We start from the raw sequence: 27,556 nt of genomic DNA, 5'->3' as shown, positions 1-27,556 counted from the left end.
TGTACATTTTTCACATGTATAATTTCTGGTTTTTATTTCAAATTAAGAACATATTATGTTGGTATATTAACTTAAATTTTTTAACTAAAATTAAATCAAATAAAAAAGAAAAACTAAAAGAAAAAAAACTATATAGACAAATATAAAAAGAAAAACTATTTAAACAAAAACTTTAGCTTAAATTAAAATGAAAACAGAAAATAAAAACTGATTCAAAGTATTAATGTTAATTTTAATATAAATGTTAATTTTGAAAGATTTTTGTAACTTTTGTAACACTTGCTTGCAAACCCCTTTTGTCTTTGACCCATATCATATATATATATATATATATATATATATATATATATATATATATATATATATATATGTGTGTGTGTGTAAAACTGTGTTTTTTTTTTTTTTCACTTTGTGGCAGAGTTTGCTGGAAACGTTGTGTGGTGTGAACTCTGTGGTCAGTATTAGGGTTAATGAAAATCCCAGATGGGCACATTTGAAGACCCTAGATGATAAATGCATCCCAGGTCAATCCATTTCCACCTGCTTATACTGGCTGTCTTATAAATCTCCTTTTGTAATGTCCTGAAAGAGCCAGACTCCTGAAGCAGCTCTTAACGCACATGTAAGGTTTGGCCTAATGAGGAAATATTTGTAGGCAGACAAACAATGATGCTAAGCTGCTTTAACAGGCATTCCTATCAAGCATAGAATGCAAGCTAGCAGTGTTAATAGGCTGTGCTAATTAATTGTGTTACTTCGCACCGGGTGTTCAGAGTCTTAATGCTTCTCAGTTAATCCTATCAGAAGGGTCTGATTTGTTTGGCGGCGTGAAAGTTTAATTTGGTTGTCTGATGCTTGACTAGATTGAGTGAGAGAAGGGATATATATATATATATACATACATACATACATACATACATACATACATACATATGTACATACATATATACATATTAGGGGTGGCACGGTACACAGATGTCACGGTTCGGTATGTACTTTGGTTCGGGGGTCACGATTCGATACGATTTCGGTACAACATGATAAAAAGACCAATCTACTATGCTAGGTTTCTTTTCATTTATTTTGAACAGAGAGTAGTATAGTAGTAATACTAAATATTATATTACATTATATTTATTTATATATAATGTATATATATATAATGGCAGAAAGCAACATCCTATTTGTTTTCTTTATTTTATAAAACCACAATGTTTTGTTTTCGTGTACACAAAAAAATGCAGACCTTTATACAGTGATGCATTAAGACGATAAGTGTTTAAAGTTGATTCTGCTGGTATAAGGAAACAGTTGAAGTGATCGCACACACACACACACACACATCAGTTCCAGCATTGCTAAAGTTGGTACTTTATCAAAATAAAATACAAACATCAGCACGCCCGCCTCTGTGTCACCGTTGGAACGCGACTGAAGTACAAAGCCTATAATTTACATAATAAATAATAGCTTAGCATTCAGATAAGTTACATTGCAAATATGGAAATATTATGGAATATTTGGATTTGTGCCAAATGAGAGAGGTAGGATACATGAGCACAAAGCTCCATTTCGCAAACAGTTGAGTGCACAGCACAAGCCTTTAAAGTATACTCCTTTGTCAGTCTATGTGAGAGACACGTTCAGAATCAGCACATGGTCACTGTCTAGTTTAGCGAGTCAAAATCCACTCACCGATCAGAACGCGAGTGTTCTTATTCAGTCCAGAGTTCTGGAAGCTCGCGACGCGAATCCTCTGATTATAATGAACAAAGTGCAGAAGTGATGTAAATAAGAGATTAATTGTGCCGTGTTGACAGATTCATTGATTATAACGGAATTTTCTGAGATCGCGATAAACTAAAATGAGTCGCAGCTTTTTAAGGAAGTGCACATTATTCATTCAGAATTTGAATAAAAGTTTTGTTTTTCATGGACTGGACAAAATATATGTCAGAATAGATTTGCTTGAAGGCAAAGCACCCTCACTAATTTCAGAAGCACCGACAGTGATTTGATTTTAGAACAGAGCATCCTTCCAGAGCTCGGCGGTGGGACTCGAGACCGGTCTGTAGCGCAGTTGTCTTTCCTTCCTTCCTTCCTTCTTTCTTTCTTTCTTTCTTTCTATATATATATATATATATATGTGTGTGTGTATGTATATGTATATGTGGGTCGTGTCAATTTAAAAAGAAAAAATAGGGTCGCCCTAAAAAAGTTTGAAAACCACTGGGTGCTATGGTGCTTTGTTTTCAAGTGCGCAACTCATGGCATTCGCTGTTCTTCTGCTGGTGGTTGTCAAACAGCGTTGCATTACTGCAGGCGCCCCTTCTGGATTGAGGGTGAATTGCCTGTATTCGTTGTAAGATAAAAGATCCGAGATGCCGGTTCAGTACAAAGAATACATGTACCGTGGCCACCCCTATATATATATGTATGTGTGTGTGTATGTGTATATATATATGTATGTATGTGTGTGTGTGTGTGTGTGTGTGTATATATATATATATATATATATATATATATATATATATATATATATATATATAAACTTAGAATAACTGTTTTCTATTTTAATATATTTAAAATCATTTATTGCTGTAAAGATTAATTTTCTGCATCATTACTCCAGTCTTAAGTGTCACATCATCCTTCAGAAATCATTTTAATGCTGATTTGCTGCTCAAGAAACATTTCTTATTATTATCAGTGTTAAAAATAGTTGTGCTACTTAATAATTTCATAATCATAATACATTTTTCAGTTCTTGAAAGAAACATTTTGTAACATTATGAAGGTCTTTATTGTTACTTTGACCAATTTAATGTGGCCTTGCTGAATAAGTGTTATTTTTCTTATTTTTTTAAAAAATCTTGCTGTCCCCAAACTTTTGAACGGTACTGTAAACTTGTACTTCTTCCAAAAGGGCAATTGTGAGATTTCTCAGTTTGTGCTTCTTGAGATCCACCAAAGACGTTAATGCATTCACAATGACACTCTCACCCATAAAAGACTCTGATAACCCCGACAGTCATACACAAACACAAAGGCCAGCGTAGCTAAAAAGCCTGTCTGATGCCTGCAGTCAAAGAGAACTAATATAAACGACAGCTCTATCTGATCAACACTGCATGTCTGAGATGAATCATTGGAGGCATATTTTCTGCCCAGAGTGCTGGGAATCGATAAAAGCAATCTGGAATGTGGTAAACAATTTCACTTGCTACTGGAGAGAGATGCGGCTGTAAAGTGTCTCTGTCTTTTTTATCGCGTATGGTCATTTAAAATCCTCAGGATGAATGCCGATAGACTCTGATTGTCATAAATTTCAGCGCAAAGCAGTATGTTCCTCCTCATAAATGAATGGTCAACATGACACTGTGACACTTATATTAAATATTACTGCTACGATAACCCATTAAATGGTTCTCATTAAATTTTTTTTAATTATAAAAAAAAAAAAAAAGAATGGTATCTTTGGACAATAAGTCATTTGATTAATATAAAAAATAGTACCTCATTTGCCATCATGTTTTAATTATATAATAGTAGTACATAATCACATTCAATATTAATTAAGAATCGGCTAAAAACACATCTCTTCCATCTTAATTTGACCCTCTAAATCTAGCAATCTCTATTCTAATTCTATTCTTTAAAAAAAATACCCCTTTTAGACTTGCACTCTATTCATTTACTAACTGCTTGTTTTCTTAAAAACAACAACAACAACTAACATTAGCTTCTCTATTCTTTTTCTATTCTATCTATTCTTTTTCTTTTTCTTTATTATACAATTAACAAAAGCAAAAAGGCCTCTAACACTAGCTTGCTTTATTCTTTTTCTATTCTATCTGTTTTCTTTTTATTTATTATATAATAATAAAAAAAAAACCTTGCTACGTGTACAGCATTATGCTAACTGAGACTTATAGCACTTGCGTGTCATTGCTCTTTTGTTGATTTTGATTGCTTCTATTGTCCTCATTTGTAAATTGCTTTGGATAAAAGCGTCTGCTAAATGACTAAATGTAAATGTAAATATTAATCACACTTTTGGATGAATAATTTGTAAATATTTTTTTAATGTTATTACAAAGTGTGTTAGTTTTTATCTGTTTAATTGGGGTTATTTTGTCCAGTAAATGCAACAGTGCCTAAATTCATTAGCCAAAAAAACAAAAAACAAAAAAAAACATATGTACGTCAACTATGTTGACTAAAGTATTCCCACACTCTTGGGTGCTGTAGTGGCTTCATTTTATCAATTTTTATTTTCAAAATTCTGAAATGATTTATAGAGTGCATCATTTACTGTTTAAACAGGCAGACAGTAACTGCAGGTTTATATTCATATGTATTGTGTCTGCTTGTTACCATTAACCACCAGTAGGGGGCGGCACACTTAAACGTCAAAGCTGGATGAGTGCTGCTCTGACCAGCGTTGCCATGGCGACAAGGCTCAGTGTGATGCAGGCCAGGCGTAATGGAGGGAAACAGAGAGGGCAGTGTAGAGCTGAGCAAGAAACGAGAGCAGAATACCAAACAGACGCCTGTTTACAGACCTCATACCTGTTTTTCACACTCTTGGACACATGAATCTACAGAGCAGCTCATTAGAGGACACTAACAGCCCTATCTATCTATCTATCTATCTGAAAAATATATAATAAATATAAATAGATATTAAATATAATTATATTAATTATTATTATTATTATATTGTAATTATTTCATTTGTAGTATATAATATATTCGGGAAAAAATTAATTGTTATTAGACACATGCATATTATATTATATTAAATAATTATTATAAATTATATTATAAATTGCATTATATTAGTAGCATGTAATATATGCATTCAATAAAAATAAAAATATTATTTAGGAATATTTTTATATACATTTTATTTTTTATATTTTAACATATAAAAATATACAGTCAGGGTTTTTTTTTTTTGCCTGTGGTTTTAACCTGAAAACTGTTCAGACAGAGTTTCTATGTAGATTTATAGATTTTATTACATTTTTGTATATAAATGATTAGATATTGCACACATTATATATTATGTTAGTATATAATCGTAATGTAACGCATACCTACAAACACACAACTACAAATATTACAAAATGTGAATAGAAACATGAGAAGTTGGTTTCTTTTCTGATAATGTCTCTTCTATTTTTTTTCTTTGTATTACTTTGTTTACTGTGTTAGACTAACTGGAACTTGTCCCAGCACTTAAGTATTGTAGCTCTTTTGTTTAATTGCTTCTATTGTCCTCATTTATAAGTCGCTTTGGGTAAAAGTGTCTGCTAAATGACTAAAGGTAAATAATAAGTTAAATTGCTCTCCATACACCTTTAACCTGAAATATGTTCAGATGGAATTGGAACGTGAATTTACACTGGACCAAAACACTGGACGCTCAAACGCCTTTCCTCATTTCAGAAGTCTTCTGCCCGCCACTGGTTAGACTGTGTGTGCCAGACACTTTCTTTACTTATCTGTCAGGCTCCAGTTTCTTCCAAAAGCCTTTCTGAACAAAGTTATATTTCCTGCTTTCATGCACAGGCAGAGGAAAATGTTCAGAAAGTAGCTTGACTCCAAAGAAATTTGCAAATCTGACAGTTCTTTCATTTTCCATCTCCAAAGCCAAGCGAGTAAAACAAGCCTCCGTTCAGTTACTGGATTTCATTTTTCCTAGAACTTAGGGCTGGCGTCTGCTGGCAGTGATGTTTCTGAGTGGTACCAGGTCCTGTATTCTCACACACACACACACACACACACACACACACACAAGCACACTTGCTCGTTCTCTCTCATCTCGCTGTTCTGAATGCCGGATGCTTCGTCTGATCCAGTAATCTCTTCTAAACACACTGTGCTTTAGTTTATTCTGATGGGCATTGAGATGCAGGTAATTGGTTACTGAGACAGTTGTCTTACACACTTGTGTAAAGGCAGATACACACATGCTGGAATTAATCCAGCATGCTTTGGCTGTCGTGTTATGTGGGTGCTCGCAGTTGCGAGATTATCGGTATCTCTGCCAGGTGCAGTTGATTCGGTAGCAATTTGTTTTCTAATTATCTATTTTAGGAGGGATTTGGCGCTCGGACACCAAATAGTGTCCCCCCCTAGTATACGCAGACTAAAGAGTGACTTATCCTTCTCTCTGCACTGCCAGTTCATTGGCCTGTTTTTGGAGAATGGAAGAGTAAAATACCAATGAAGACTCAGTGCTGCTACTTGTTCATCTTCACACGGGATTATGGACACGCTAAGCAAAAAGAAAGCAGTCAGCTATGTAAGATAAGATGTGCACCATTGGACCATTGTAATTTCTGTCTAGAGGGTCTGCATAAATCAGCAGAGAGTCAGCAAAATGAAGCAGAACTGTCGGCCTCACAACAGATATCATACAGCTGTTTGAAAACTGCAGGATGAGTTGAATGCTTAAAAAACCCCCAAAAAACACTGATAATTCCTCTGTGTTCTGGAGTCATTTTGCTGTGTTTGGTATTTTACTTTGATTTTGCGGTTCTGTATATTTGAATAATATACTTAATGGTTTTAAGTTATGCTGCTCCTCCTGTTTGAAAAATATCTTGTAATCATATTTTCTTTACAAAACACTTGTTTCTCGAAAAGGTGCTTTTAGAGCCATTCTTTACTCTGCACTAAATCCATTTCCATATCACTTGCTATACACATAATAAGATTATATCTTGTCTAATCTACTCGCTGCGTGTAAAAAGTGCATGGTCTGTGTAAAATGACACCCTAAACATTTTAGTACACTACATTTTTTTTTTTTATTCGCCAGAACAAATAATGCACAGTAATTCAAGGCATCATTCAAGGCTCTTTGGAACACTTTGTTGATCACTAACATTCTCATCGGGCCAAACTGACAAATTGACAACTTATTTTATCTCTAATAATATCAGTAAAAGAAAATACAAATGCATGTATGATTCTGAACATGCAGTTCCAGAAAAAATAAAGTTTTTTTTTTTTAAAGTTTTTTTTTAACATTTTATCAAGTTATAATAAAATGCTATAATAACAATATAAAAGTTATAATAAAATTGCAATAAAATAATTTTATTTAATTATTTAAAATAAGGTTTACATTATTTATATATATATATATATATATATATATATATATATATATATATATATATATATATATATATATATATATACATTTTATTCGTTTCTGTTTATTCATTTATTTCTTTTCAATTTTACTCTTAGACATGTTTTAATTACTATCATAACTGAATTTTTGTTTTCCTCCAAACTTAAGGCCCAATTAGCTGAGAAATATGTGCCTATTATTTTAGTTTGGTTGCCTATTGTTATTTTCAGTTGTCTTTGAATAAAACATTAGTACATTCTTTTATTTATTTAATTTTATTTTTTACAAAAATATTTATTGTGTATTATTCTTTCCGTTTGAAAGTCATTGTTATAGATTATAGACATGAGGATTGTGGTAGACCTGTTATGTCTTCCACAAAATAGTAACTCATTTTGTACTCTACAACCTCCACACTAGTAGCGAACATCCACACAAACTACTGGCCATGACAGTACTTTGGTAGTAGTGCCATAAGCCTCTGTAAAGCCCCCCCAAAAAGTCTTTCCTCTAAAGTCTATCCCATGGCATCTGCCTACAGTACAATCTTTTTGTTTTCACATCCCTCTCTTGGACTCATGGATCTTGGATTTCACCTGGTTTTTCGCTGGTTGGCCAGGAGTCCATTGTTGCCATTGAGTCCGACTAGTAAGCAGCTAATTGGAATAAAGTGAGTTTGGGATGATGGATGGGGGTGGGTGTGTAGTCTGGCTGCTGTAGGTTTGAGTAATGACTCGCAACCTGTTGCAGGGATTAATTCACAGCGGTATGCCGCGGCGCTAACATCAACGCCAGACTGCACACACCAACTCAACAGGAATTTCACACTCGCACATTATTCCCAGTTTAGTTCTGAAAAAGCAGTCTAATGGGTTTCGCATCGAAGTGTATTTTTAGACTTGGATGTGGCTAGATTAAGAAACAATCCTCCAGAGGTTCAATTAGAAGAGAAGAGCTCTTTTCTGACCTTCTAGCTTGAACATTGCCTGGCAGAGCTGTTACTTGTTCTGCAGCTAATTGTACAGCCTGCTCAACATGGTGGAGGTAACACGAACTGTGTGTTAAATGTACATCTTTACCTCAATGCAATGTGTGCAGCCATATCTGCTGTGTTTTGAATCTGTTTTTATTACATGAAAAACCTTGCATTTTACTGAACGATTGAAGATTTGTAAACACTCTGGATTCATAGACCACAATGTTTTACATATTTAACTTTTGTGAAATTAAAAGCGTTTTTTGCTTTCCTGAACATTTGCACTTGCAGTGCAAGAGCTTTATTCCATATATCTTTATAGATTATTCCATATTGTGACTTGCATCTGAGTGAAACAGATTATCGCTAAAGAAACAAAAAAAAAGTAGGTTTGGGACTTGGCCCTATTTGTCGTTATTGATGGAGGCAGATCTCAAGCTTGCAGTCGATTCCAAGAGAGGGACTAAATGATGGAAAAAGTCTGGCACCAGAGAAGAAGCCTGCAGTTTAGATTAAATATAAAGTCAATATTGAAAAAATTTAAAATATGCATGTATAGATCATTCACAATGCAATCAATAACATGTATTTATGAAATTGATTTGGTGAATTTCCATTTCATGCTGACTTTAAAGATACATAAAAAAGGCTCTGGATTCGTAGACCACGACATTAAAGCCATAACCAGTTTTTTGTGGTTATTATTATTTGTTTGAACACACTATGATGAGAGTAATTGAAGGAGTATTGAATTATTTTTATAGAACAGGACAAAGAGATTCAGGTTCTCTGCAGAACGTAAAACTCATCCTCCAAGCATAAAAGAAAAAATGAAAATAGTTTTTATCGTTTCTGCAAAATGTTTATCTGTTTCAGGGAAAATTGCTGTTAAGTGTTCATTTTTAAAAGCAAGTGCTTGCTGAGTTTGCTTTGTCCATTTGAATAGGCTGTTTACATCCTGAGATGTTTTGATCTCATTGGATGGTTAATTTGGACTTTTTGTTCCATTTTATTTCTTAGCCCTTCTTTTATTTCTTCAGTCAGTGCTCTTTACAAAGCTAAACCTGGTTCTATACAAAACACTGGAGAAACCGCATTAGATATCCCAGTGTATTAATGACAAGGTGATGTCTCTAAACTGGGGCCAAGCTTTAGATTTAGAAATTATTGTGAAATTTTTATTCTTTTAGTACACAAAATGGTGATCATGAGTTTCTGTGCACCCTCAAAGAGCCCAGATCGGTATAATCTTTACAGTAGATTATTACCTGACAGTCTGTGCTGGTTTATGTCATTCGTAGGAAAATTTAAAGGGCAGAGGCCGGCATTTGAGACTTGCAGCACTGTGTATCGCCAAGGCAACCAATTATGTATGTTCATAAAGTTTTAAAATGCAGTTTCATTTGATCAACGACAGACTACAGAGCGAGCGAGAGAGAAACTGATTACATCATTAGGCCTTAATGAGACTATCCATTCAAAGAATTCTCTAGAAATGCAATATTCACATTAATCCGGTAAAGGGAAGTCCCTTGAGTCACTTGTACATGTGAGAAATGGAGAGTTTGTGGGAAGGCAGTGTCGACGACTGATCTGGCATTGGTGCGGGCACCCAGCGGAACCACATTAACACATAAACAGCTTTTGGCTATTGGCATCTCTTTGAAATGGTGCTGGGTAAGCGATCTGTGTCTTCTAAACAGATGGTGGAGCTGAGGGTGGGAAATGTTTCACATGGCCCACTCTATTGCTTGCACTGGGTTGAGGTGGCAGCCAGGTATCCCCATGAGTGTGAATGGAGGTGTGCTACTATGTGTTAATGTCTCATGGATTACGGTTTCACACCCATGCGCCACAATTAATGTTTACAAATGTGTTTCATTTGTCATTGATTACGGTTTGCGAAACATAGTTACTAGACTTACTTGATGCGAACATAATTGTAAATCATTCTAAGAATGGGTGTTTTTTGAAAGAAGTCTCTTATGCTCACCAAGGCTGCATTAATTTGATCAAAAATGCAGTACAAACTGTAATATTGTGAAATATTATAACAGTTTAAAAGAACTGTTTTCTATTTCAATATATATTTTAAATGTAATTCATTCCTGTGATGTCAAAGCTGAATTTTCAGCATCATTACTCCAGTCTTCAGTATCACATGAAACTTCAGAAATCATTCTAATATGCTGATTTATTAATGTTAAAAACAGTTGTGCTGCTGAATATTTTTGTAGAACTGTACTATTTTTTGTTTTTTTGTTTTTAGGATTCTTTATTGAAAACAACAGCATTTATTTGAATTAGAAATGTTTTTAATGCATACTTGCTGAATAAAAGTATTAATTTCTTTCAAAAAGTATTACTAACCACAAACTTTCAAAAAGTACTGTACACTCATTAGCATCTCCTACACTGTAAAAAAAAAAAGAAAAAAAGTTGAGCCACTTAAAAGTTTAAGGCAACCAGCTTCAACAGATTTTTTGTTTTCACAACTTATTTTTTAGGAAATTTCTCAACTTTTTGTTGTATAAACTTAAAACAAGAAGTTGAGAAAACTCAAAAATCTGCTGAAGCTGGTTGCCTTATTTTAAGTTTGCCCAACTTTTTTTTTTTACAGTGTATATCTAAAAGATACCAACTTCTTCCATTTGCTCTTAAAATGTATTAAACTACTACCAATTGAGACCATTGACAAGTATGCAAGCTAGTTTTTCTTGAATACATTGCATTAACAAACCGTGTTTTAGGCGTTCTTAGTGCCATGCTATACACTCTCACAAAAGCTGTCACTAGGGTGGTACCTTTTCAAAAGATGCATCTTTGTACCTAAATTGTCCATATTGGTTCCTTAAAAGTACATAGTATTACCTCAAGTATACATATTAGTACCTAAAAGGCAACTTTTGTTGCTTTATTTTTGAGAGTGTAGGAACATCCCAAATCCTCTTCAGATCTCAGTACCTGCTACAATTATTTTAGCCATTTTAGCCACTGCTAGCAGTGTTAGCCACGAACAGTGAGTCAGAACCAAACTACACTACTACATATATCTGCTGAGTCTGCACATGATTCAGAATCAATAACATGTTCCTTTTTGTTTTGCAGGAAATAAACTCAATAAAGATCTGAAGCACTACCTGAGCCAAAGGTTTCAGAAATCCTCTGCTGACTACGAGCTTCAGCAAACCATACGTGACAACCTCTACCGCCACGCTGTGCCTTGTGAGTACACTTATTGTTTCTACTTTTCTCTATACTGTACTCTGCCATATGTTGCTCTACTTTATTCTTTTGCTAAAGTTCACATTCAGAAGCTGCATGCGCCTCAAAGTGATAGCTGGACTGTTTGTTCTGAGGCAGTGGAAGGGAGGACACCGTCAATATTCACAGAAATCCTCCTTTCGATTGAGTAGGTGGCAGCCGTGTTCTTGGAGAGATGTGATGAAATAGTCTGTGTTTTTGTGTCTGTGTAGAGGAAGAGAGTATTGGACATGTGTGCAGTTGAGTGGACGTGATTCGATTCTATAAGACCAATGTTTCTAGAAGTCCAGAGATTTTCCTTGTTTATGTCTGTCTATAGAAACTGGCAAAGATTTCCATGTATTTTAAACCGGTAATGCCGCGTCCTTGTGGATTTACACAATTGTGTGTGTATAGAAAATTGGCTTTTTCATAAGTACACATGCTATCTGTTACATTTAAATGATTTGACACTCTGCTGCAAAACCTAGTATTCTGCCTACCCAGACAGCATTTTAAGGCATCATAGACACCATCAAAGCTGTTCTAAAAAGTAGGCAGCAACATTGTTCTTTTGGTATTATCAATGATTAATTCCAGAATGTATTGAAAGGAAAGTCAGTCACTGTAAAAAATGTTGCTGCAATCTGTTATAACAACTTAAAGTTTCTTGAGATATCTTAAATATCCAGCTTGACTAAATTAAACAAACGTTAGCTAACCTTATATTTTTAAGTCTGGCATGAAGACTTAATTTTTTTTCCAAAACAACACATACATTACTTAACATTACTTTTTTAGGTTAAATTTTAAGTTGTGATGACTAATCCTAGAAATAATTTTTACATTGAATATACTGCAAGGAAGAAAGGTAATATTTTACGTTGCTATAGTAGCCTAAACATTGACATTAGTTAATACAGTAGCTAACATGAAATAATAACCACAAACAGAAATTATTTTACTGAAATTATTTTTAATCTTAATTTAGATTAATTTCTCCATGCACTACCATTTGAAGTAAGTTTTTTTTTTTTTTTTTAAAGAATTTAATACTTTTATTCAGCAAGGATACATTAAACTTATCAAGAGTGACAGTAAAGACATTTATAATTTTACAAAAGATTTATATTTTAAATTAATGCTCTTCATTTGAAATTCTATTCTTTAAATAATACTGAAGAAAAAAAAATTGAACCACAGTTTCCATAAAAATATTAAAGCGGCACAACTGTTTTCAGTATGAGATCAATAAGAAATGCTTCTTGAACAACAAATCAGCAAATTAGAATGATTTATGAAGATTAGGCTACGTGAAGACTATAGTAATGACTGCTGAAAATTCAGCTGTGCCATCACAGGATTAAATTACATTGTAAAATAAATTAAAATAGAAGTTACTGTATGTTCATTGTTAGTTCATCATATCTAATTAATGTTAATGTTAATAATCTTACCAAAATGAAGTTTTATTGTAAAGTTTTACTAAAAACATTATTAAACATCACAGACAAAGTGGAAGAAATATTGATTGTAATTATACACTTTTTCTTTTACTTGATACTTTGTTTTTATATTTTATTTTAGTATAAAGAGTTTGACATTAGCATGTAACAAAGCAGAGCTCTAGCTTTCCATGAGGCAAGAAACAGCTTTGCTGACATTCTGCTTTGTGCATAAAATAGTTTTGATAAGTCATAATATTTGTAGCAGCGCTCCCAATGCTGTCTAGTTGAAAGGAAACCCCCACTCAGCTTTAAACTGTTTGGATGGTGAGTTTTGCATCTTCCTCTGGTTAATAGAGCTGTAGACTGTCTCAGATTAAACACACTGATGTGACAGAAAGTGAGTGGCTGTGTGTGTGTTTGAGAATGATTGATAGACATGAGACAGCTGGAGGGACAGATGGGAAGGAAGGACCAATAGTAGTGGGCTCCATCTCTTTTCTCAACTTCATCACTGTTTCATGGATACAAAAACATAGCCGCAGCCTCCCAGAAATTAAAGCCGTCCATATGTGTTTAACTTGAAAGACAAAAATTATTGGTTTAAATATGAAGTAAGTAATTTTTTGCCATTATCCGCGCCAAACAGAATTGTTTTGGTTGAACAATGGGAGACAGAGAGAGTTTATGAACAGTTATCGTCACTGAAATTGCATGCTTCACCTTTAAAGACATGATATTTAGATTGTGGACATTGAGTACAGATGAGACATGTGAAGGAGGCCATCTATGTGAAACTAGAGCGGGGGGATGTGTCCAGATGCTCCAGAATCAACTTCTAAAGCAGTTCAGCGTTTGGGAATATTCATATAACAGCAGTTCATGCTGATCTGGGGTCAGAATTTATCTGTCGCAACTTGATAAACAAGATGATAGGAGTAGCTGGAGATGATTTTGGGTCACTACACTTAATCTAGATCGCATGATATGTACAAAATGTGAACTTGGCTTTGGATCCGGTCAACCACTTCAATAGGAAAACTGATCATAATCAGTTTAAAACCAGTTGCACACTGTATGGGTTTTCCACAGATTTTGCCCAAGTCAGTGTACACTACCGTTCAAAAGTTTGAGGTCTATAAATGGTTTTAATTTTTTTTATATCTTTCATTTTCACTAAGACTGCATTTATTTGATAAAATTACTATTTAAAACTATTTGATTTTAAAATATATAAATATAAAATTCCTATATATCAATACAATTTGTGGAAACCATGATATATTTTGATGAAATTTCATTTATTTATATATTATTTGTATAATATCATTTATTTTCTTCATAGATAGATTTAGATGGTTCCAGCTGATGCAAACATGTCTTGATGAAGGCATATGCGTTTAATATCAGGTTTAATGGAGCAGTTGGTATCTTGCTGTCAATTACCTGGTAATTTTACATGACGTGATGCTGGTGAACATGACAGCAATGAGTCAAGATTGATCAGAGTTTGTGAATGTGAGGATGGCTGTTTGGATGTGTGTGAGGGTCAGTTGGTGCTTATGCATGAGGAACTTGGAGGGGTGCAGCTGTCTCTTTTGTGCAATGATGGCCCGAGCAGCTAGTTGCCTCACCAGGTGGCCAGTGGCTGGGAGTGTGTGTATAAAGATGTGTGTGTGTGTTGTGTATGTTTGTGTTGGGGGTATAATGGCCGGCTGGAGAAGAGTGACAATATGCGGCATGTGACCCTGAGACAGGACTGCATGTCACTAATACAATTATAGATACAGAGGTAGATTCAGCTGTCATTAATGTATGTCTACCCTGACTAGCTCCTCTCAAACTGAGTCAAAGTGATATTACTGGATCAGTAACACTGATTTATTTATTTATTTCCCCACAGTTCTCTGGAATACTTGGTTTTGATTAATCAGTTGTGAGTGACATTCTGGGGTCAAATATTTTCCCCAGACAACATAGCTGTGCTAGTTTCATTATATTTTTTATATTTTATATATTTTTATAATTATTATTTGTGAAAATATTAAATATATGATGAACATATGTAATAGTAGTAGTAATAATAATAATAATAATAATAATAATTTATTATTATTATTATTATTATATTATTGTTATTATTATTATTCATGTTATGTATATAGTTTAAGTTTCTGACCAGCCAAACATTTGTAAATTATTATTATTAATATTATTAACATGAATATATTCATATTATTATATTATAATTCATAATATATTTATATAATATAATATTTACATACTTTAAATACAATGTTTAATTATTATTATTTTATCATTTACTTTAAATGTATAAAACATTTCTGTTCAGCCAAATTATTTATAAATTGACTATTATTATTATAAAATATTGTTTTTATTATTATTATTATTATTATTAATTTTTTATGAGAAAGCAGACAAAAATGTTTTTCGTTGAGACAGATGGAAGCAAAATGACCTGCTAACTAATGTAAAATGTCCTGATGTAAGCTATGAAGCCAGATGTCCATTACACATGTCATTCTGCTTCTGTATCTCAGAGTGTTTGTCTGAATAATAAATTCTGTTTTTCCCCATCCGTTTCTCTTCCAAACCTCAACTCTCGCAGCTAGAAACAGGTGCATATGAAATGTTTTCGTGGCCCTGAGTACATTTGATTTCTCTGATTTGTTGTCCTGTGATGTAATAGCGAGGAACAAAAGGCTGTGCCCTTTGTTCATTCTTGTCTTTTCCTCATTTCGCACTCCAGCTTTTTACATCGCAGACACCGTCAACATAACAGATGCCACTGTAACGGCGCTCCCTCCCTCAGTGTTTTCACATTTCTTTCTCAGTCCCTCTGTTCTCGTCTTCATCTATCAGTCTATTTAAGCCTCCCTGTGGTTAGCCAGCCCCTGCTTGCCCTCTCTTGCTCCCCTCCTCTTTCCTGCATCCCCACACCCCCCTCCACACCCCCTCTTCGGCTCTCTCGCTCCCTCCATCCCTCCATTTGTTTTTCTGCTCGGTAGCAGACAGCAGGATTGCAGCTGAAGACAGGTTGCTGCTGCGTTTTCTCGCCAGAAAGACAGAAAGGATTACCGTCCGGAGGCTGCACCGCGGCGAGGCAAGTCCGTCTTGTTTTTCTGCACGCTTTCGGTCTCGATCTCCTGAGATGCGGGCAACGGATTAGAGGGTTTGTGGGTGATGTATGGGGCTTAGTGCGTGCGGTGGATGCCTCATATATAGGCTAAAGGGTTGGATTGGGGGTGGGGTTGTTGTGGGGGTGGGGTCGGGGTTGTAGTGGGGTTGAGCCAGGGGAAAGAATCTGAAAAAAAGAGCAAAAAATCGAACCCTTCAGTCACATCTCGTTCACAGAGACAGATGGCTCCTGACTGAGGAACTTTCTCATCAGTATGATTTATTTTCAAGCCATTGTCTAGAGTCCCTTTTGGCCATGGACCTCACTTTTCCTTGGCGAGCGTGTGTATGCGTGTGTATGCATGTATATGTGTGTGTGTGTATGTGATGGAATGATGATGTGGCAGAGTGAGTACGGTGCACTGAAGGGCCATCACCCTTGATGTACTGAGCAACGATCAACTCGCCGCCTGAACAAAAGCGTCCAGCATCGAAGCGGTGCAGTGAAATCCAATTTGTCGCTGCCCTTCGCACCACAGTGCACGCTACAGATCCCTCATATGCCATCTCTGACAGGTTACTGCCCAGGCATATGCTGTCTTATGATGTTAGACATCCCAAACATTGTTGCTAGGTAGATCTCTGCATCTGAGAGAATGTGTCTGTTCACTCGGTGACTTGTAGCTTTCATTAGTTCAACAAAAAGCAGGTGTTTTTCAGTCGAATATGCAAGAAAACAAATGCAGCTCCAAATTTTCATCTTCTTTTTAGCTAATTGTGTTAACGAAGTATTCACAGCCACCCATGTCTGTGGGAGCTAGCTAATTAGCATTTAGCTTGTGTGCTACTCTGTCTGCCGACAAGCATCGCGCTTCAACCGCTGGCTTGGAGACGGTATAGATCTGAAGTGCTCCTCGGTCGCAAGTCAGCTACGATTAGCAAACAGAAGACAGGTAATACCTGCAGGGAGCCAAGGGCTCTCGGTAGGGAGCACAAACATTCGGGTGAGTTTTAGCATTGACAGTCTACGTCTGGATGGTTTGCTTTTTGCGCTATGTCACATGGTTTAATCCAGGATGTGGTTTTTGCCATCCAAGGTCTGGTCCTCTCTGTTTGGGTTCGTCCTGTGTTTCCAGGCTCCATTTTGATATGTCAGCTCAAGCTTGATATCACTAAGCAAGCATATGTGGGCGGCATACTGAGAAATTCAACTAAATGTTCAGAATCCAAATCCCATTCCACATTTTCTTTGGCTAACACCTTGTTCGGCGTAGACGAGTCTTCAGCTGTTCTTGGCCTGAAATGCCCATTCACTCACAGCACTTGACATTCTGAATTCAAAGGCATTTTGTGAATTCATTTGCAAGTCAAACGCGCCCTCAGAAAGTGTTGATCACCGTGAGAGTGGACTAACTAGAGACCAGCATCAGGCCTGTCCGGGGGGCACTACTTTGGATGGGTGGATTTAAAAAGAGGTTTGAGGAACAAAAGGAGAAGAATGCCTCTTCAGATACCACTCCATTCATGTGCTCCGTCAGAACAAGAAAAAGACCAGGACTGGGACTCTGCAGCAAGTTGCCCCCCCCCCCCCCCTTTTTTTTTTAAAGATGTCCTTCAGAATTAAAGGTTGGAATTACTCTAGGAAAACGAAATTATCTTCAGCCTAGTGTTCAGTTGTCCTTCACCCACATAGAATGGCATCTACACATACTTTCCTTCCTTAACACACTCATTATAAACCGACTGTTTGTAAATTAAAGGGATAGTTCACCCAAAAATGAATGTTCTGTTATCATTTACTCACCCTCAAGTCAATCCAAATCTCTACAACTTACTTTCTTCTGTGGAAAACAAAAGACGATATTTTGAAGAATGTCTACGAAGAACAACTTTAAACTGCACTGACAAAATATCTTCTTTTATGTTTCACTGAACAAAGAAAGGGTTTTGAAAAACATGAGACTGACAGAACATTCGTATTTAGGGGAACTGTCCCTTTAATCATGTACCCATCACAGAAAAGCCCTAAAGATCCAGCTCTACATGCATACTAAGGCCTTCACCTCCATTTTTCACGCAACAAAGCGATTCTGCTTTTCTTCAGTAGTTGAACATTTGATGTTATGTAAAAGGTGAGCTTTAAATCCAAATCACAGCTCCACAGGGCTGAGAAGATGATTCACGCTGAGCTCCACCCAGAAATAGAAGCTCATAGACAAGCTTCACGACACAGTGTGTTTCTGTCATTACCTCTGGCCTATTTCCTCAGGGTTTCATCTGGAGATGCATGTTTGTCGTTTTGCCACTGCAATCATTAAACTCTGAGGGCAACACAGAAAGATTGAAAGATTTGCTTGAGAATTATGGAACTTGTTTGATGGATGAGGGAAGTAATTTTGCTGAGTGGCTATTAGTGGTCAAACGGCTATTCAAAACCAGATTCTTCTGATTTAATTTAATTTCAAGTTCACACGCACATTTTAAGCTTTATGTTGAAAGATGCAGAACAATATGGGGATTTTATCCCAAAGTGATAAGATTAACATGACAACAAAAACATTTAAAGAGACAGTTCTCCCAAAATTAAAATGTTATGAAATAAAGTATCATATTACTTGATTTCTTCTATGGAACATAATATTTAAAGTTCACATGCCCATTTTAAACTCAAATGAAAGATGTGGAACAGTATGTGGATTTTTAATATGTCGTCATTACTCACCCTGATATCGTTTCAAACCTGTATGACTGACTTTCTTCTGTGGTTTGTAAAAAATATCAAGAAAAATGTATTTTTGTCCATACAAACATCATTGAGGTCCAGTGTTGTTTTGGACCCTTGCAATTTTCATTGTACAGACAAAAATAGTTAAAACATTCTCAACATCTTATTTTATGTTCCACAGAATAAAGTAAATCCCTTTAACTTCCATAATGAGAGACATTTCTGAATTAGAAAATATTTAGTGGGAAATCATGTAGAGTGGGACTTGATTTTGTCTTTTGGGTTTTCTTACGATCATGGTTTATGTTTCTCTGTGCACATGGGGATAATTACATTTTTATAATACATTTATCTGATAAATCGTTCACATTAACATCACTAACACTTATTCAGAAAATATAAATTATGTCCAAATTCTTTAAGCGCTTTAAGACTAAAGAATTAAAACTCTCATTGGTCTGAATTAAAACTTTGTCTGTTTTTTTTGTGGAGGCTAAATAAAAGACGGGAAATGACTCTGGCCAAAATGTGGTCACACACAGAAGCCCTCTCCCCCCACCCATGCCGTATGCCCCAGTGGCCTGTTGGAGTTAAACAATAGTATTGTATGCATGCACATGGCTGGCCTGACCAGCCCGATTTTTATCTGCTAAATCTCATTCAACCTCTAATCCCCATCCTAGCCCACCATTTGATTGCCGTAGTCACGTCGTATTTGTGTATGTACGTGTGCGAGTGAGAGAGAGTGTGCAAGTGTCTTGTTTGCAGGGGGAGCCATGTGTGTATTTGTCTGCAAGTGTGTGTTGGAGAAGAAGGAGGGGGGATGTGGTAGAGAGAGAGAGAGAGAGAGAGAGAGAGAGGTGGGCGGGCGGAGGTGGATGAGTGTGAGCCTGAAGACGTTTAGCTCAGATGGTGTTTGCTGTGCGAGCCCCTCACATTGGCTGAGCTTCAACGCTGGGCTGGACGACTGCTTTACAGAGAAAGAGATCGAGAGGAAGAGGAGGAGGAGGAGGGACGACAGACTGGGCAGCGCTAGCTGAGATACAAGCGTCTGATGCTCACCGGAACAGGATTCTGGGATTTTCCGCTCTTTTTCCATTGGATTTCATCTTGTTGTGCAAGATCTTGAGTGGATTGCATGCATTGGAGGTAGCAGCTGCGAGGTTTTCCGCTGAGGTAATTTGTCCATTTTTCCCTCCCAAATATCACCTGGACTCTTCGGCTTCCGGGGTCTGGCGGTGGGGGTGGGGAATGAGGGATGCATAAAGAGTGAGAGAAAGCTGGGGAATGTAGCTGAGTATGTGTCCGTCTTGAGGGATGTGAGAGGATGTGTTGCGTTGAGGATGGCAAAATGGTGCACCAGAGATGCCGCGGTCCGCGTTAGCCGCTGGAGCGTGCGCGTACGTGCCCGTCTGCTTGAGCGAGTGGAGGTTGAATTAAGCTGTGGTCACTTGACGTGTTGGAGGCCATTATGTTTGGAGTTGAGCAGTGTGGCAGGCGTCTCTCTCTCTTCCAGGCCCCCTCCCATCCACACCAGCCCTATGTCTGTCTCTCCGCTGCAGCCGCTGTCTCCAGCCGTATCTGTGTCTGAAAGGCTTTCTCATGCTCTTTTTCTCTCAGCCTTTCATGTAAGCTCAGAAAAGATGCCCATTTTGAAGGGTTCTCTGTGTCTTATTGGTCTTTATTGGTTAAATGGCTGCATTTTCTGGCTCATATATGAAAGGCTGGTGTTTTATGTAGATTATCTGATGAAGATTTGAGCCAAGTAAATCTGAAATAGGAATAGGCCTGCTGTGTGTGTTCGTATTGCATGGCGTTTCCCTTGTGAGCTCAGTTTTGGTGTATCAAAACAGCTCATCAATGCATTGATCGATATTTTCGGCAAAGCATTATTTGGCATGTCTTGATGCATTGATCAGTCGTTTTGGCACAGACGTCACTGGAATGAGTAGATTGGATTTGATGGAGTCTATGGATGTTGAAACCATGCTTTGTTTTGAAGTAGAGGTCTTTTTGGGAGGATATACTTTTAGAAACCAACTCCATTTTGTTAATGGGAATATGTGGGGTGGAAAATGCTAGAATCGGGGATCTGTGTTGTGGATTAACCCTTTGCTGGGACAGATGGTTCTCTCTCCCACTGAGCCGGAAGGGCTGGCTGTCAACATCAACATGGGCGCACATCCCCGAGCCTTTCCCGATCATGAGTTTTCCCTTTCCCAGTGTCTCCCGGTTCCAGACATGAGATGCCAAGTTTCTTCTCTCATGTCTCTCTCTTCAACCTTCTGTTTTGCCTAGTGTAATTCATGCTGGCTCAAAATTGTTTACCAACATGCTGGCCAAACATACTAGAATTTATTATATTTATTTTTTTTTTTTAATACTCCAGCTTGTTTTTGTAGAGATGACATGCACTGAACAGTGGTGCCTCGTCATAATATTGCTGTTGCTGCCATTTACTTAAAGCCTTATGTTACAGCTATGGTTGTTTTTTGTACTCTGGTTCATGTTGTGCCTAAGAGCACTGCTTTACCATGGTAAAACTGCTGTAATGCAATGTTACTCGCACTTAATGCTTTGATAAGTCATTTAACTAAGCTTTAGTTATATTTGGTCGTGCAGATGTGGTAGTTAACCAATGATCGGTTGGTGTATGTATAATGTGAAATGTTATTAGCATTACCAGTGCAAACTATTGTGCCATTCAGTGTGTTTTGATAAATCTGTAGTGATCTGTCAACAGTTTTTGGGCATCAGTCACACAGAAGAGAAAGTAGAGGCTCTCAAACGCCTCTGCTGTGACAAGACTGTCAATATCTTATATCCCTTTGAACTCTACTGACGTCGCCTCCAGCCTGGACATGCCATTTATTGGTGCTTTGCCTTTTGATTAATGCTTCTGACAAAGTATAGGTGCTTTCTTTTTTGTACTTCAAATATTTTTTCTTCTAGTCCATGTCCGTCAGGATAGGCAAGAGATGGTTTAATAACTTCAGTGAGGTTGTCAAAGGTTAAAAGTTTTTTTTTATTTGGGCGATCAACTTATTTGCTTGTTTAGTGTAATTTGATGGTGTTTGTTTCATTATTTACAGAGAAACTCTAGCCACAAGGTATTTGTAGCCCTGCTCGTGATTTCAATCTTAATGGAAACTGTGGCCTTGCAAAAATTCATCTTATAAACATACTTTATGCGATGTGAATCCAGAGCCACATTTCATTCCAGTGTGGGGAAAAACTGGTCTAGTAGTTCTGTCTGAACCACAGTTAAGTTAGAAAATGCTTACACGTTAAGTACACATTTTTTCTAATTCTACTTGTGCTTTTTATTACTCAGAATTGATTTTCTGGTTTATTTTGTATATGATCCTTTCAGAAAACCGATAAAAGTCTCTTCATTTAGAAAATGAATCCATTAAATCATTTTTTTTTTACATTTACTTCTGAAACAGGAACTTGTGGTATCAAATGGCACTTCCCTCTTAAAGCCGTTATCTTTTAGTTTTATTAATCACGTCTGTGAACGATGAATTGCTTATTGTTAATGCTTATCAGAAGTAGGTGGTAAATGAAGAGGGACATTCTCATTTAATTGGACAAATATTTTATATACAATTGTATGTTCATGAAGCTTCATCAACATTTTTAATCTGTTGTTTCAATTTTTGTAGTAAATTTTCAATTTGTGCATCTGCTTAAAACACCAACTTTTATTAGTACACTAATATATGATATGTACAGTGATTGAGATGGTCTCAAAGCAAACATGCACTTGTGAGTTTAAAGCTTTGCCACTCATTTGATTTGTTTCATCATTTTTCCAGTCATGTCAGTGCCTTTCATTTATAGATTATAGAGAGAAGCACATGTAGGAAAAAAGGAAAGATGACAAGAACGCAAAAAGAAGGAAGTAGGAGAAGAACGAGAGAGAGAGAGCAGCCTGTATTACTCACTGGGTCAGGCTCATGAAAAATTTAATCAAGCCATGCAGATAACAGCTTCAGCTCAGAACAAACACATCCCAGTGTACGAGAGCATTTTTCAATTAGTTTTTATGTATTTAACTGGGAGGGCATCAGAAAACGCATGAAATTGCTTCTGTGAGAAGAACGCTGAAGATTTAGCATCTTAAACTAACCCAGTTTTTGTTGTAAAAAATATTGTAATCATGCCTTTATTTCAAGCCAAAATCCACAGGCCCTTTATAACTTTGGAAATGCGCAAACATCTGAATGCTGGTATAGTAATAGTCTTGACTATTATTAGAATGATGATGATAATGAGTCGTTTCCAAATGCGTTAACAACAGCCTACGCTACACCGCTAACTGAATCACGGCGGTGAGGCTCAGAGTCACTTAAAGCGTTGTGTCTGATTGATTGCCTCTCCGGTTACTGCAGTATTGCTCTCCAGGAATGCAATACCTCCCGTTAAACACCTCGATCTGCTTTATAACTGGACAATATGTTGTATGTCCGATTTCACAATGCCAGGCAACTTATGCTGTGGCTGTGAGAGGTGAAGCTGACCTACTATGAAAGAAAACAAAGAAGCTACAAAACTTCTTTGTGTCTGGATTGGGAAGGGAAAGTGTGCTAGTTTCACTGTGCTGCACACTTTTGCTTGACCTTTAAGGATTTGAATATGGATGCATGCTAATTTTGAAACTTATTATGTATAAGAGTCATCAGACACTGCTGAATCATACAGGCTTACTATTTTTGTCCACTTTGCAACTGTGATTCCTCATTGAGTGATTAGTATGCACATACACACATACCAAGTGTTAAGTTGGTTTAGAGACCAGAGTTTTGAAGTCAAAACCTTGTTACATTCATGTGAACCTAAAGCCGACATCCAGTTTTATGATTCAAAGCTGCCTGCTTTTTAATTTGTGTGTGTTTATTTCATGGTGTTCATCATCAGTCATTTAGCATTGTGCCACTGTGTCTCTGCCAATGCCATTTGCCAATGTTTTGCTAAAGCTATTTCTTTTGCTCCTACTTAGAGATTTGTAACCAGGAGGGTTTTGACTTGATATGTAACCTCTAACCCGTGTGTGCTATGGATAGGAAAGATACATATATATTGTATGTTTCTCTTTCCTTTGTTGACATTTCCTTTTGAAACAGGAAGTTGGGGGGGATATATCGAAGGGCTGTTCACCTTTTTAAAAAGCCAATATCCCTTAGTTTACTTCACAGTTGTGAACAATGATTTGTGTATTGTTAATGCTAATCAGAAGTATTGTAGGAAGCATTTACATTTACTATTATGCTAAGATGTTATATATATACACTCTAAAAAATGCTGGGTTAAGTACAGCCCAGTGCTGGGTAAATATTGGACAGAACACATGCTGGGTTGTTTTCAACCAACAGTTGGGTTAAATGTTTAGCCTTCTGGGCAGTGACCCAACTTTAACCCAGTATTTAACCCAGCATTTTTTGGAGTGCATACACACATATTACATTTACTGTATATATTCAGACTTATAACTAGATATTCAGATTTACATATATATTGACAATTTACATTTATTTATTCTGACTTATAACTATATATTCAGATGTACTTCTAAATATTCAGACTTACTATTGTGTTATTGTGAGAGCAAGATATATATATATATATATATATGTATATATGTATGTGTGTGTGTGTGTGTGTGTGTGTGTGTATATGCATATATATATATATATATATATATATATATATATATATATATATATATATATATATATATATATATATATATATATATATATATATATATATATATATATATATATATATATATACAGTGGGGCAAAAAGTATTTAGTCAGCCACCAATTGTGCAAGTTCTCCCACTTAAAAAGATGAGAGAGGCCTGTAATTTTCATCATAGATATACCTCAACTATAAAAAAAATCCAGAAAATCACATTGTAGGTTTTTTAAAGAATTAATTGGTCAATTCCTCGGTAAAATAAGTATTTGGTCACCTATAAACAAGCAAGATTTCTGGCTCTCACAGACCTGTAACTTCTTCTTTAAGAGGCTCCTCTGTCCTCCACTCGTTACCTGTATTAATGGCATCTGTTTGAACTCGTTATCAGTATAAAAGACACCTGTCCACAACCTCAAACAGTCCAACTCCTAACTCCACCATGGCCAAGACCAAAGAGCTGTCAAAGGACACCAGAAACAAAATTGTAGACCTGCACCAGGCTGGGAAGACTGAATCTGCAATAGGTAAGCAGCTTGGTGTGAAGAAATCAACTGTGGGAGCAATTATTAGAAAATGGAAGACATACAAGACCACTGATAATCTCCCTCGATCTGGGGCTCCACGCAAGAACCACAAATCCCAGAACCACACAGGGGGACCTAGTGAATGACCTGCAGAGAGCTGGGACCAAAGTAACAAAGGCTACCATCAGTAACACACTGCACCGCCAGGGACTCAAATCCTGCAGTGCCAGACGTGTCCCCCTGCTTAAGCCAGTACATGTCCGGCCCGTCTGAAGTTTGCTAGAGAGCATTTGGATGATCCAGAAGAGGATTGGGAGAATGTCATATGGTCAGATGAAACCAAAATAAAACTTTTTGGTAAAAACTCAACTTGTCGTGTTTGGAGGAGAAAGAATGCTGAGTTGCATCCAAAGAACACCATACCTACTGTGAAGCATGGGGGTGGAAACATTATGCTTTGGGGCTGTTTTTCTGCAAAGGGACCAGGACGACTGATCTGTGTAAACGAAAGAATGAATGGGGCCATGTATCGTGAGATTTTGAGTGAAAACCTCCTTCCATCAGCAAGGGCATTGAAGCTGAAACTTGGCTGGGTCTTTCAGTATGACAATGATCCCAAACACACCGCCTGGGCAACGAAGGAGTGGCTTCGTAAGAATCATTTCAAGGTCCTGGAGTGGCCTAGCCAGTCTCCAGATCTCAACCCCATTGAAAATCTTTGGAGGGAGTTGAAAGTCCGTGTTGCCCAGCGACAGCCCCAAAACATTACTGCTCTAGAGGAGATCTGCATGGAGGAATGGGCCAAAATACCAGCAATAGTGTGTGAAAACCTTGTGAAGACTTACAGAAAACATTTGACCTCTGTCATTGCCAACAAAGGGTATATAACAAAGTATTGAGATGAAATTTTGTTATTGACCAAATACTTATTTTCCACCATAATTTGCAAATAAATTCTTTAAAAATCCTACAATGTGATTTTCTGGATTTTTTTTTCTCATTTTGTCTCTCATAGTTGAGGTATACCTATGATGAAAATTACAGGCCTCGCTCATCTTTTTAAGTGGGAGAACTTGCACAATTGGTGGCTGACTAAATACCTTTTTGCCCCACTGTATATATGTATGTATGTATGTATGTATGTATGTATGTATGTATATATATATATATATATATATATATATATATATATATACCGCATACACACACACATTACATTTATATATTCAGACTCATAATTATATATATTCAGATTTACCTTTATATAGTAAAACTTTTTCCATGCAGATTAAGATGACTTAAAATGGTTTAAATTGATAAATTAGTATTCATTTGTCAAAATGAACCTTGGTTAAAAATGAAATTGCTGAAATTGCATAAGAAACTGAAACAGCCACAACCCCCATTTTAATAATTTTTTTTCTAAATCGGCATAAAGTTCTTTCAACTGTTGAACACAAAAGAAAATAAGATGATGTTATTACAGGTTTGGAACAATTTGTGGGTGTGTAATCAATGAATTATCCCTTTAAGTCAGACAGTCCACCTTGAGCAACTGAAATGCTTCTCTGCAAACTGTGCGTTCATCACTGGACACAGACCCATTGATAACTTTCCCATTCAGCCCTACATCTGGAGAGCCTTGTGTTCAAAGGGCAGATGTGAGCTCTAGATGTTTTAAACCGTACAGGTTTACCATATGCTGTGGTCATGTGAAAGGGCTTCAACGGCGCGCATTCTGGAGACTCCGTCGCTATGGAAACAAAGACGCCAAAATGCAATCACGCGTAAATGAGCTTCTCTAATACTTCTTATGAAATCGATTTCATTGTAATTGCTATTACTATTATAAATCAGCTATGTGTTGGCCTTTGGAAAATATGGGACAAATTGTGTCCCGTATTGATTTGATACGGGACGCATCATTTTACCTTTTCCTTATTTTAAGGGACGGTTGGCAACTCTACAGGTAAGATAACATAAAATTAGAACAACCCTCTGTGTGTGTGTCCTCTTGACTTGGTCATTTGCTTGCTGTCATCTCTCACTTTTCTTCTTGTGCGCTCTGATTAGTGCCATCAATGAGAACATTCCACAAAAATACCCCTTTCTTTCCACCCAATGCTTTCCTGTATTCTCCTGTCCTGTCTGAATAAAGGCATAAAAAAGCCCATAAATAAATCTTTAAATAAAAAAATAAAAAAACACTCTGAACACCTTGACAACCATGCTAGGGGCATGGAATTTTGCATGGGCAATTTTTATTTATTATTATTTTTTTTTTTTTTTGTTCACAGTTTTTTTTTTTTTTTTGGTGACAACAAATCTGAAGGAATCTGTCCTAGGCATGTGAGTCAATGAAGCTTGATGCTTAGGAGATGTTCAAAGGAATTTGAAGCTTGATGGAGCAGAACTCTGCAGGGTCTTCTCCTGACTTCAAAAAAGCAACACTGAGATTGTGCTTGTGAATTGGTCTTGCCAAACAATGCTTTAGAGAACCAAACTCACCTTCATTACTCACCTTCATGTTGTTCCAAACCTGTATGAAGTCCTGTGATGTGTCGAATGTAGGTCATATCAGAAACCTGAACTAGGGGCTTCAGGAACACAAAGCTGGGTACTGCAGTGCTCATGGAACCTC

General features: G+C 36.5%; 1 protein-coding gene across 7 annotated transcripts in view; it reads left to right on the top strand.

The window, feature by feature from the left end:
- The window catches only part of magi1b (membrane associated guanylate kinase, WW and PDZ domain containing 1b), a 132,695-nt gene that overhangs the window by 48,353 nt on the left and 56,786 nt on the right, over positions 1-27,556 (top strand). For 6 of the 7 annotated variants that reach the window (XM_058791344.1, XM_058791342.1, XM_058791341.1 and 3 more), the window contains exon 2: positions 11,238-11,354. In XM_058791344.1, coding sequence (XP_058647327.1) covers positions 11,238-11,354 — 117 coding nt within the window. Of the gene's footprint in view, positions 1-11,237; positions 11,355-15,929; positions 15,945-27,556 lie in introns of those variants that run through there. The other variant, XM_058791345.1, reaches the window with a different exon arrangement.

Source organism: Onychostoma macrolepis, chromosome 11, assembly GCF_012432095.1.
Source record: "Onychostoma macrolepis isolate SWU-2019 chromosome 11, ASM1243209v1, whole genome shotgun sequence".
NCBI classification, from domain to species: domain Eukaryota; kingdom Metazoa; phylum Chordata; class Actinopteri; order Cypriniformes; family Cyprinidae; genus Onychostoma; species Onychostoma macrolepis.
This window is presented reverse-complemented; position numbering and strand designations above follow the sequence as displayed.